General features: G+C 37.1%; 1 protein-coding gene across 5 annotated transcripts in view; it reads right to left on the bottom strand.

The window, feature by feature from the left end:
• BDP1 (B double prime 1, subunit of RNA polymerase III transcription initiation factor IIIB) overlaps positions 1-13,234 on the bottom strand; it is an 88,365-nt gene that overhangs the window by 26,931 nt on the left and 48,200 nt on the right. For all 5 annotated transcript variants that reach the window (XM_033429977.2, XM_033429975.2, XM_033429973.2 and 2 more), the window contains 6 exons: positions 13,082-13,218; positions 11,003-11,204; positions 10,555-10,745; positions 9,336-9,723; positions 4,826-4,951; positions 216-252 (listed from right to left, as the gene is read on the bottom strand). In XM_033429977.2, the coding sequence (XP_033285868.1) occupies positions 216-252; positions 4,826-4,951; positions 9,336-9,723; positions 10,555-10,745; positions 11,003-11,204; positions 13,082-13,218 (1,081 nt within the window). The remainder of the gene's footprint in view (positions 1-215; positions 253-4,825; positions 4,952-9,335; positions 9,724-10,554; positions 10,746-11,002; positions 11,205-13,081; positions 13,219-13,234) is intronic.

The raw sequence follows: 13,234 nt of genomic DNA on the forward strand, positions 1-13,234 counted from the left end.
AGAGAAAATAAATACTTCTTTATCAAACATTTAATCACTCTCTAAAGTAGCATTCCAAGAACCCAAATTTCTCCTAGAGATAACATATTCAAACTGCTGGATCTTTTCATTCAATTCGCCAGCAAACTGACTCATTTACTAATTACCACCACTATTAAATCACTCTGTTCGTTGGTGTTAACCAAGTATTTTTAGCTATTTCCTTTAACAGTTACCTGTTTCAGCTTGGGAATGTTCACCTGTGGTCATTTCCTAAAAGAGGAAAAGAAAAGTAATAGCTTAGGTATTTTCCCAAACACATGTTCCATATCTCAAAGCACTACATTTTACAGGTCTTTCTATGCTTTTGGTTACAGTGGAGTGGAAATTTATAATTATTCATAAAATTTCATAAACAAGAACAGAAATCATTTAAAAGCCAAATATTTTCATGTCTTGCTCCTTCTTTTACCTTTTGCTTGTATTATATGCAAATTTTAATTCTGATCATATGCAACAGGCATCTGCCTTTCTTACTTCTTCAATTTCATAATCCTTCAACTTTAGTCACATCTGCTGCTAGTTTTGACTCAATGGAAACCAAGGTCTGAACAATATCACAAATTTTTTACACTACTAGGTGGCTTAAAAATTAAATGAATTTTAATAAATTAAGAAGTTATAGGATCTATGTCCAGCATGACAGCATGAGGAGCTCTGCTGACCCTCTCCCCAATGAAACTGGTAAAATTTATTAAAGAACCACCATTTAAAGCCTCTGGAAACGGTCCTAAGGGCGTAAGATGCACATATATTCGATAAAATTGTTGAAAATTCAGTAACAAAGGTGAAAGTCTGTGGTATTTGAGCTAAGACTGCTCTCTCCCTCCTTCCAGCTCAGTGAGGTAGACTCCACCTCAGACTGCCGCGGCCAGGAAAACAGGGTCCCTTCTCCCTGAAGGCCCCATTTGGAGGGCTTTCAGCTCCTAATACCACAAGAACCTGGTGTCAGATTCATCAGAGATAATAGGCCAGTATCTATTATGAATATGGACAAAAGAATCCTCAATAAAATACTAGCAAACTGAATCCAACAACATATAAAAATTATATGCCATGGGGACTTCCCTGGTGGTCCAGTGGTAAAGAATCCACCTTCCAATGCAGGGGACGGGGGTTCGATCCCTGGCCGGGGAACTAAGATCCCACATTTCGCGGGGCAACTAAGACCGCGTGCCACAACTACTGGGCTCACGTGCCTCAACAAGAGAGTCCCCGTGCCACAAACTGTGGAGCCCATGTGCCACAACGAAGACCTGACACAGCCAAAAAAATAAAGAAAATAAATAAATATCCAAAAACAAATTATATGCCATGACTAAGTAGAATTTATCCCAGGAATGCAACTTTTGGTTTAACATCCAAAACTCAATCAATGTAATACATCATATCAATACAATAAAAGACAATTACATGATCATCTCAAGAGATGCAGAAAAAGCATATGACAAATTCCAACACTGTTTCATGATAAAACACTCACACAAACTAGGAACAGAATGGAACTTTTTCAATTTGAAAAAGGGCATCTATGAAAAAAACCACATCTAACATCAAACTTAATGATGAAAGACTGGATGCTTTCCCCTACTTTTATTCAACATTGTACTGGAGTTCTAGACAGGGTAATTAGGCAAGAAAAGAAATAAAAGACATCCAGACTGGAATGTGTTATAAACTGAATTATGTCTTTCAGAAAGATATGTTGAAGTCTTAACCCCCAGTACTGTGAAGGTGACCTTATTTGGAAATAGGGTCTTCCTAGGTGTCATCAAGTGAAGATGAGGTTATAGTGGATTAGAGTTAGACTTACTCCAATAAGACTGGTGTCCCTATAAGAAAAGAAACACAGACACGCATACAGGGACAACACCATGTGGCAATGGAGGCAAAGGTTAACCTTGTGTTGCCACAAGCCAACGAATGACAAGGAATGCCAGCAAGTGCCAGAAGGTAAGAGAAAGGCCCAAGATGATTTCTACCTCAGAGCCACCAGAAGCACCCATCACCAGGGGCATCTTGATTTTGGAATTCTAGCCTCTAGAACTATGACAGAATAAATTTCTGTGGTTTTAAGCCACCCAGTTCGTGGTACTTTGTTACAGCAGCCCTACAAAAGTAATACAGAAAGACAGAAGTAAAACTATCTCTATTCACATAGGCCATGATCTTATATGTAGAAAATCCTAAGGAATCCACTAAACTATTAGAACTAATAAATGAGTCCAGCAAAGTTGCAGGACACAAGACCAATATACAAAAATCAAATGTATTCCTATAAACTTGCAATAAACAAACCAAAAATGAAATTAAGGAAACAATTCCATTCACAATAGCATCAAAAACAACAATATACTTGAAAATGAAGCTAAGGAAATGCAAAGCTCATACTCTGAAAACTACAAAACACTGTTGAAAGAAATCAAAGAAAAGCTAAGTAAATGGGAAAATATCCCATGTTCATTGACTGAAAGACTCAAACATTGTTAAGAGGGCAACACCTGCTCCCCCAACTGATCTACAGATTCAATGCAATCCCAACCAGAATCTCAGCTGATGTCTTTGTAGAAACTGACAAGTTGATTTCAAAATTCATATGGAATTGCAAGGGACCCATGATAGCCAAAACAATCCTAAAAACAGAATAAAATAGGATGACTTACACTTATTAATTCCAAAACTTATTACAAAGCAACAAATCAATAGAGCCTCACCAGCATAAAGACAGACAAATAAATCAATGGAATAGAATTGAGAGTCCACATATCTGCAGCCAACGAATTTTTGACAAAAATAAAAGACAATTCAATAGGGAAAGAACAGTTTTTTCAAAGAAATGGTGCAACAACTAGATAGTCATATGCAAAAGAATGAAGTGGGACTCTAATCTCACACCATATAAATAATTAACTCAAAATGGGGAGAATTCCCTGGCAGTCCAACAGTTGGCGCTTGGTGCTTCCACTGCTGGGGGCCCGGGTTCAATCCCTGGTCGGAGAACTAAGATCCCGCAAGCTGTGTGGCGTGGCCAAAAAAAAAAAAAAAAATTAACTCAAAATGGATTAAAGACTTAAATGTAAAACAGGAGTAAATCTTCAGGACCTTGGCTTTGCGAAAGGATTCTTAGATATGACAACAAAAGCATGAGCAACAAAAGAAAAAAATAGATAAATGAAGTCCAACTACTCTAAAGCAGTGGTCCGCAATCTTCATGGCACCAGGGACCGGTTTCGTGGAAGACAATTTTTCCATGGATGGGGGAGGAGGGCGGATGGTTCAGGTGGTAATGAAAGTGATGGGGAGCGATGGGGAGCGGCAGGTGAAGCTTCACTCGCTCACCTCCTGCTGTGCGGCCCGGTTCCTGACAGGCCGCGGACCTGTACCAGTCCGCGGACCTGTACCAGTCCACGGCCCAGGGGTTGGGGACCCCTGCTCTAAAGGAAACCATCAAGAAAATGAAAAGACAACCCACAGAATGTGAGAAAATATCTGAAAATCACATATACAATTAGGAGCTTGTATCCAGAATATAAAAAAATTCTTACAACTCAATAAAAAAAAGACAAATAGACCAAAAAAATTTTTAAATGGGCAAAGACTCAAAATAGACGTTTCTCCAAAGAAGACATAAAAATGGCCAATAAAAGCATGTGAAAAGATGCTCAACATCATTAATCAATAGGGAATGCAAATCAAAACCATAATGAGGTATCATTTCACACCTACTAGGATGGTTAGATCCAAAAAATCAAATAAATATTGTCAGGATGTGAAGAAATTGGAACCCTCATATGCTGCTGGTGGGAATATAAAATGGTGCAGCAGCTTTGGAAAGCAGTTTGCTAGTTCCTCAAAGGATTAAACAAAGTTACCATATGACACAGCAATTATACTCCTAGAAATGTACCCAAGAGAAATGAAAACACATGTCCATACAGAAACTTGTACACAAATGTTTATAGCAGCATTACTTATAATGGCCAAAAGATGGAAACAACCTATATGTCCATGAACAGATGAATGAATAAAGGAAATGTAGTATATTCATATGGAATATGATTTGACCACAAAGAGGAATGAAGTACTGATACATGCTACAAGATGAATGAACCTTGAAAACACTAGACTAAGTAAAAGAAACCAGGCACAAAGGACCATACTGTGTGTATATCTCCAGAATAGAGAAATCTATAGAGACAAAAAGTAGATCATTGGTTGCCTAGGCCTGGGGAAGGCTGGAAGCAAAAAGAGGAACAACTGCCACTGGGCATAAGACTTCTTTCTGAGGTGATGGAAATGTTCTAAAATTGTGCATATAGCTGTAAATACACTAAAAGCCATTGAATCATATACTTTAAATGAATGAACTGTATAGTGTATGAACTGTATCTTAATAAAACTGTTTTTGAAAAAGTTGTAACTCTTCATTTACAAAAACAAGATAAATACCAACTAAATAAGGAAGAGTGCCAAGCAAAAGGCAACTAAATATGTTTTAAATAATTTACATTTAGTATATATTTAATGCATCAGAATTTTAACATAAGTCTATGAAGATATTGAGCTACGCCCACACACAGGAATCTATGCTTTTCAAGTCAAATATAAAAATCTATGAATTATTCACTAGTTTCTACCATTCATACTTACAGCTCCTAGAAATAATAGAATAATTTCTATCATACTAGTTAAGAACCATCTGTAAACCTAAAGCTTTCAAAATAAACTTAGTCTTTTAAAAGTAAACAAAGAATTAAAGACAAAACATATTAAAATGGATGCTTACAACTGATAATGCATTCAGATTTTCTTCTTGTTTCATTTCCTCAGTAGTCAAATCTATGTTTGATGAGAGCTGATGTTCAACAACAGCTATGCATCCTACATCTGGGATATTCATGGGTATTTCAAGCTGTCAAAATGAAGTTTCATTATTTCATTTTGGCATACCATCACAGAAAAACAAAATGAATCATAAAATAAAATATTAAACTGAAGAAAGAATTCACATTTCTACATGATTTAAAAACTGAAATATAGTAATTCTTAAACTGATTGACATCAACTTGGCAAAAGTGAAACATTTAATGTTTTTGAGGCGTCTGTGATTCTTACAAACAATAAGCAAAACTTCCAGAGCTAATCTACTTAGTACCTAGCATTGCATTTTCCATTATCCCCAGTTTGTCCCAAATTTCCCAGTTTCTCTCATCAGTCTGTCAACATTTATGAAACGCTTCCTAAAAACTAGAGGGCTACAGGTACAAGAATACAAAGCTCAATAAGACAAGTCAGTCCCTGCCTGCAAGGAACTCACAATCTAAGAAACACAGACATGTAACCAACTATACACTGCTCCAAGTGCTATCATAGAGATGAGTTGAAAGCACTTAAAAAGATTTATCGTACACATGACCCACCAAGGCAATTACTCTCTCCCACAACCCCAAAACCTGTATGATTCTTCATAGCGATGAACGGCCATGTAAAATAACGAGTCCACTCACATTTACTCTTCTTTTAGCAGGCTTATTTCAAAGATCCCTACAGTCTGGGGGTTAAAAACACTAACATTTATCTCCTAGACTATAAACAAGGGAGTCTGGCTTCTGTTCCCTTATTAACAGAGAGATGAGTATAAAAGACTGTGATTCAGTAGGAACTGAGCAGTCAAGTTTGAAAATCTTCCTTTGAGACGTTTATTATAGTAACACCTATGTGTTCTGTGTCTGTCTGCTCAGATGCAATTAGAGAAAAATCTTTGCTAATATCCTATAGGCCTGGGATGAATTTTAAAAGTTGGAGTGATTTGAAAAGACAAAATATTTTCTGAAAAGCTGGGATTGGGGGGATAATGGGAATATTCTAGGTAACTGAAAGTTGGTTCTGTAAGCACTTAAGCTTTATGTTTTTAACAGCTTTATCTAGATATAATTTATATTCCATACAATTCACCCATTTAAATTGTATAATTCAATGTTTTTTGGTGATGGAAGCACAGATACGTGCAACCATCAACATAGTTCCTTTTAGAACATTTTCATCACTTCAAAAAAGAAACCCTATACCTACTCCTTTAACTCCTCATCTCCAAATCCCTAAGCAACCATTGATCTACTTTCTGTCTCTATAGATTTTCCTATTTTGGACATTTCATATTAATGGAATCATATAATATGTGATTTTTTTGTTAACTGGTTTCTTTCACTTAGCATAATGTTTTCAAGGTTCATGTTGAAGTATATATCAATATTTTAGATCCCTTTATGATTTAGTAATATGTCATTGCATTTCAACGCTTTTTAAAGGGGACATTTTCTAACATATAAACAAATTTCCCTGCCTTAGTAAACTGGCCATTAAGAATACAATTTAAGCTTTCCTTGCTCAATTATTATAATCAATGCTATTTAAGAAGGCATTCTGTGGGGCTTCCCTGGTGGCATAGTGGTTAAAAATCCGCTTGCCAATGCAGGGGACACGGGTTCAAGCCCTGGTCCGGGAAGATCCCACATGCCGCGGAGCCACTAAGCCCATGTGCCACAACTACTGAGCCTGTGCTCTAGGGTCCGTGTGCCACAACTACTGAGGCCACGTGCCACAGCTACTGAAGCCCGTGTGCCTAGAGCCTGTGCTCCACAGCAAGAGAAGCCACTGCAATGAGAAGCCCGCACACCGCAACAAAGAGTAGCTCCCGCTCTCCGCAACTAGAGAAATCCCGCGCACAGCAATGAAGACCCAACACAGCCTAAATAAATAAAATAAATTTTTAAAAAAAGGAAGGCATTCTGTATTAATTCAGGGATATTTCCTAGAACCTGATTTTCAGAAGTTAATTTCTAGTATTAGTTTTCACGAGCAATTTGCCTTTCACCCAAAGAAATTGTAAAATACAAAACATATAGCTAAATGAATTTTCATGCAGTGGTAACCAGCCGTGCTTGCACAAAATTAACTTTCCTTTTACCTTTTCTTGGTTTCAACCAAAATTTAAATTCATTGTCTTTACTTTGAACTTTAATTACAAGAAACCACTTCACATTTTTATTTAGCTTCAACCATTCCAACTAACTTTATAACATTTAGCATGGTATTATTAACAATGAATAAAAAAAGGTGAGTTTGGAATTCTATTTGTAATTCAAATGGCTTTTGAATCTACCATGAATACAAAACTGATTCAGATATGATGCTCTATAAGCAAAATAAGTTACTGAAAATTGAGGCAGAACAGAAAACTTTGAAGTTACAAAGTTAGACCAAGAGGCAAAAGAGTAAGGAGCTTTCATAATAAAGTAAGTTGACAGGCTTCCCTGGTGGCGCAGTGGTTGAGAGTCCGCCTGCCGATGCAGGGGACACGGATTCGTGCCCCGGTCCGGGAAGATCCCACGTGCCGCAGAGAGGCTGGGCCCGTGAGCCATGGCCGCTGAGCCTGTGCGTCCGGAACCTGTGCTCCGCAACGGGAGAGGCCACAACAGTGAGAGGCGCACGTACCGCAAAAAAAAAGTAAGTTGAAGTAATATGTTCCTCTACCTCAAACCCATTCGGATGACTACTATCAAAAAACAAAAAAAAAAACCGAAAAAACAAGTGTTGGTAAGGATGTGGAGACATTAGAACCCTTGTACACTATTGATAAGATGGTAGAATAAGGCAGCTGCTATGGAAAACAGTATGGGGTTTGCTCAAAAAATTAAACATTGATTTACAATTTACTGTATTATCCAGCATTTCCACTTGCAGAATTGACAGCAGGGATTAGAAGAGATATTTGTATACCCATGTACATAGCAGTGTTCTTCATAATAGCCAAAAGTTGGAAGCAACCCAACTGTCCACTGACAGAAGAATAAACAAAATGTGGTACTGTATATACTGAATGGAATATTATTTAGCCCTTAAAAAGGACATCCTGGACTTCCCTGGTGGCACAGTGGTTAAGAATCTGCCTGCCAATGCAGGGGACACAGGTTCAATCCCTGGTCTGGGAAGATTCCACATGCCGCAGAGCAACTAAGCCTGTGCACCACAATTACTGAGCCTGCGCTCTACAGCCCACGAGCCACAACTACTGAGCCCATGCACTACAACTACTGAAGCCCACGCACCCTAGAGCCCACGCACCACAACTGAGCACATGTGCTGCAACTATCGAAGCCTGCGCGCCTAGAGCCCGTGCTCCACAAGAGAAGCCACTGCAATGAGAAGCCCGCACACTGCCACAAGAGTAGCCCCTGCTCACCGCAACTAGAGAAAGCCCGTGTGCAGCCAGAAGAAGACCCAATGCAGCCAGGAAAAAAAAAAAAAAGAGACATCCTGACATATGCTACAGTGTAGATGAACCTTGAAAGCATTATGCTAAGTGAAATAAGCCAGTCACAAAAAGGACAAACGCTGTATGATTCCACTTACATGAGGGACCTAGAGTAAGTGGTTGCCACAGGCTAGAGAGGAGGGAATAATCAGAATTATTGTTTAATAGGTACAGAGTTGTAGCTTTTCAAGATGAAAAAAAGTTCTGTGGATGGATGCACTTAATGCCACTGAACTGTAGGCTCTAAAATGGCTAAGATGGTAAATTTTATGTTACCTGTAATTTACCACAATTAAAAAAAGAGAGAGGGCTTCCCTGGTGGCTCAGTGGTTAAGAATCCACCTGCCAATGCAGGGGACGCAGGTTCAAGACCTGATCTGGGAAGATCCCACATGCCGAGGAGCAACTGGGCCCGTGCGCAACAACTACTGAGCCTGCGCTCTAGAGCCCGCGCACCTAGAGCCCGTGCTCCACAACAAGAGAAGCCACCGCAATGAGAAGCCCGTGCACTGCAATGAAGACCCAACGCAGCCAAAAATAAAGTAAACAAAATAAATAAATTTATTTTAAAAAAAGAGACAGAGAGAAAGAGAAAGAAATATGTCCCTTCTACCTTCTCTACCAACCAGAGCTTAACTTGAGCTTACCACAAAGAGTTAATAGAAAACATCTGCCAAGTTTTTTGTTTTTTTTAAAAATTAACCAGAAAGGAAATTAAGTAGCCCCCAGATACAAGTGAAATTAGATTTCTCTCAGTATTGTTATACTGATTACCTTGTGCTGGGCCTGGGTTGCAGGGGCTGAGTAAACACAGGAGATCACACAAGCCTATTTCTACTGATTTCCTAGGCTATGCAGCAGGCCCCAAACAAATTACTCTAATAATCTTCAAATCCTAATAATCACTAAGAGAAGAGATAATGATCCACTGAAAGCAAAAAACAAGTAAGATAAAGTTCCAAGGATTCAAAATTCAAACTACCTCTTCCATGGTTTCTTCAATCTGAGCAGAAACCGGTTCAGGAGATCTGAGACCAACAGGTACAAACACTGGAGCTTTGTTTACTTCTTCTGGAGCAAGATGATAGCTTTCTTCTTCATAGTCAGACTCAAAGTCTTCCGCATCATCTTCGTCTTCTTCCTGGGAAGCTCGAAGAGTCACCAGCACAGGCTTAGAAGCTCTAGGTTCCTTTTTAGAGGCCTTACTCCGAATTCGTTTTGATCCACGCCCTTTGGGGACGTTTGGTTTAATCTTTCGACGCATTCTCCTTTCACTACGATCTATCTTACATTCAGAGGCAGAAGAGAGAGCTGTTCTTCGATCCACAGCAATTTTAGAATAATTTGATTCTTTTAGCAGTTGTGGAGAGCTGGAGGTTTAATCAAAATAGCGACATAGTCATTACATGCATAAGGATAATTTTAATGAAAACCCAACTTATAAAGTGAAATCTCAATTCAAGCCATTAATATAAAATGCCTGCCACCCGTTCTATCAAACACTAATGCTACGACAAGAATGAACGGAATTTACTGTTAGGATTTAGTTTCTCACTCAAAGTTAAATATTAGTTATCTACCTACAAATTTTTCACAGTACGTTTTAAATTCTGAGCCATTTTTCCCCCTTGCTATTTAAGTGGTGATGAAATACAACACTGGAAATTGTTAGAAGAAAATGGGATCAAGAACACTGGACCAATAAATACAGAATATGAGACCAAAAAGTGATACGGTTTATCCTATTGGGTAAACAGATTAGGTCAAAAGGAAAAAGGAGAATGAGGAAATCCGACAGAACAACATTTTTTAGAACTTAGGGTCCCTTCCACTTTCCTTGAAAACTGTGGAAGAAAGGTACCCTTCACTTGTGTTTGTGACTCCAATTTGAATCAGCACCCTAGTTATTTAGGTAATATGTACTACTCTTTCGTCAGGCTTCTGCTCATGTCTAATATACTCAACACCCAGAAATTTTAAATGTAGGAAAGAAAAATCTTTCTGAGAAGATCATAAAAAAAGGAAATTTTAGTAAATAAAAATCAAAAGTGGGAAAGAAACAGACCTGCCAATAAAAAACAACCAATACTTCCGTTAACAAACCATCTTTTTACTCTATCAATAAGTTAGAGTAGGACATCCATTAAGAATAAGTTACTTGTATTTACTATTCTGAAAGTACTTGTTAAATAAAACTTTACCTTGCTGGTTTACTGACATACTGCTCTTCGACAACTGAACACACAGAATTATTGCCTACGGTTTTCTCTCCAACACTTCCTGATGGTCCAACTTCTGATTGAGCATCTTTTTTTGCCAAACCAATCTCCTTGAAACCTACAGAACCTTTTCTTGCTGAAATCTCCAGAGATGTAAGAAACTCAGCTTTTCCCTTAAATTTGAGAAGAAACAATTAATATGACCATGGAAACAATCTGTATGGTAATTTGGTTTGGTAGTTTGGCCTAAAACGCTAAGCTTACACACATATACACAAGTGACTGGTTTCTAAACTTTCATAATATTGGAAAGTCAATCAATTTTCATGAAAATAGTTATAGTACAAAAGGCAAAACTATTTTTTTAATGTTCTCCTTCATGATATTGATAAAATTGAGCCCACTACTAAATTATTTTTTTCAAACTTACTTTTGGAAGAAGCTGGGTGTCAGAATCTCCATGCTGCAGCAAATTATCTTCTGGCTTCCTTGCCTTACTCTGATCTGCTCTGTCTGTTCCTATGCCTGATTCCTCTTTCTTACCTTGTGCTCTTCCCAAATTTGGCTTAGCCTTTTGGAATTGGCTTCTTATCATTTGTGGTGGACTAGAAACATATGTTTTATGTTCATGTCTAGAATGAAATACAAATCATGTTGAAGAACGAAAATCATAATTCCTGTTGATGTATCTGCTGTTAAACAATTTTTGGGCACAAACTAATTCTATGTGCGAAGGACTATATATAAATAGGTTATAAAACTAAACATATAAAATGAAACCACACATGCTGATATGAAAGAAAGAACACAGAAGCTTTTGTAACTTCCATTTTCTATATAGCCTGGGGAATACTTTCACAATAATATGTAATCTTTTTTTTACGTTCATTCATTGATTCTGGTGTGTCGTTGTATGCTACTTTAAGTAATTTTCAGAGAAATAACTAGATACAAAACAAAAATGTCAGTAGTTGAAGATGGACTTCATAATGACACTTTCAACAAATGCTTCAACTGGGCTCTGAAGCATGAATAAATATACAATGGTCACAACAACCCTGGTCCTTCTTGTTCAAGAGCAGGCTTGAAAGCTAGAGTCTGTTCTCCTACCACATGCCTGTCACTTCATAGAAAAGTGTTTATTGACAACAGTGTCATAAGGATCTCAATATATCTGCCAAATCAGAGAAAGACAAGGTTTGTATCTGCCAAATCAGAGAAAGACAAGGTTTTAACATTCAATACAGTAGCCATAACTCCCAAGGCAACACAAACAGCTGCCTTAAGGTTTCCTGGAAAATATTTAATAACTGGCAAGGATCTGAATTAGCAAGTTTAAAACTAATATAAAAATATATATATATATAAAAAAAAAAAACTAATATAAATCTGGATACTTATAAAGAAAAATTGGGTCTGTAAGTATCGATCATAAGTTCTCTGAAAGATCTGTATTAAAGACTAATCTTAAGTAATATTTGTAATAAATTACCTACAAGAGAAAGTAGTTAGTTACATTTCCAAATGTTCCAATCCTGCTAAGTTCTTCCAGCAGTGAAATACCAAGGAAGTTCACAGGAAGTTCTAACAAAGTAATGATGCTGGTTAATACATTCCAGTGTAGGCTAATGTATTTGGGAAAACATGTTATATTTAACTTAAGTATAAGCTACTTACAATCAAGTGTGATTCTACAATGGTACTTAAGAATAATATATATATATATATATATAATATATATATTATATATATATATACACACACATATATATAAGCTCAATGTGCTACTGGGGTTAAAAGGGGGTAAGAAACTGCTGGACATAAGAATAAGCTAACTTAAAAGTATGCAGAATATATACTCTGAAGGAAGTATCAGTCATGATAAAGCTAAAAGCTTGAATAAACTTCATAAACAGAAAAGATTTTAAAAAGAGGGGTGGGTGAGTAATGGGTTTCTATACAGGAAATTTGAAAGTTAGATCTTGCTCATTAAAAATGCAAAGGCTGAGCATAAAATCTCTTGAAACATGTAAAGTTTCTTTCAGGAAGCTCTGCCTATAAACTATAGGAATTTGCTAGTCTTAAAGTCATAAATCCTGAAAACTTAAGTTTAAAAACTAAACTGCCAATGTTACTTTGAGCAAGCCATTTAAATCCTCCAGATTCATAAAGTCAATTATAAATGAAGGCATTAGGAAAAGCTGACCTCAAAGGTCACTGGTCTTTAAAGGCTCAATTAGAGTAAAACTCAAAATCCTTAGAATGATCCTACATAATCTGGCTACCCCCACTCAGGCTTTACCTGTCATATATCTACGACTCTTCCTCTCTTCCCCTGTTTCACACTGGCCCCCTTTGCTGTTCAGCAGATTTAAACTATTCTAGTTTCATAATTACTTTTTTCTTTCATAAAACTTACTAAATGTGAAATTACATAAAATCGATTATTCAAATATCCAACCTTTATCTTTGAAAAGTTTTATGCTTTTCTGATTAAAAGCAAACTCACCTCGTCTTTTCATCTGAAACATTTATTTTGTTAACATGAAGGTTTTCTAAAAGAACGTGACTCTGGTTTTCATACATTCTGCCTTCTGAAACTTTGGAGGATACAACTTCAATTTCCATTGCAATTTGAGAATTTGGCTGAAATGCAAAACTA

Source organism: Orcinus orca, chromosome 3, assembly GCF_937001465.1.
Source record: "Orcinus orca chromosome 3, mOrcOrc1.1, whole genome shotgun sequence".
NCBI lineage: Eukaryota > Metazoa > Chordata > Mammalia > Artiodactyla > Delphinidae > Orcinus > Orcinus orca.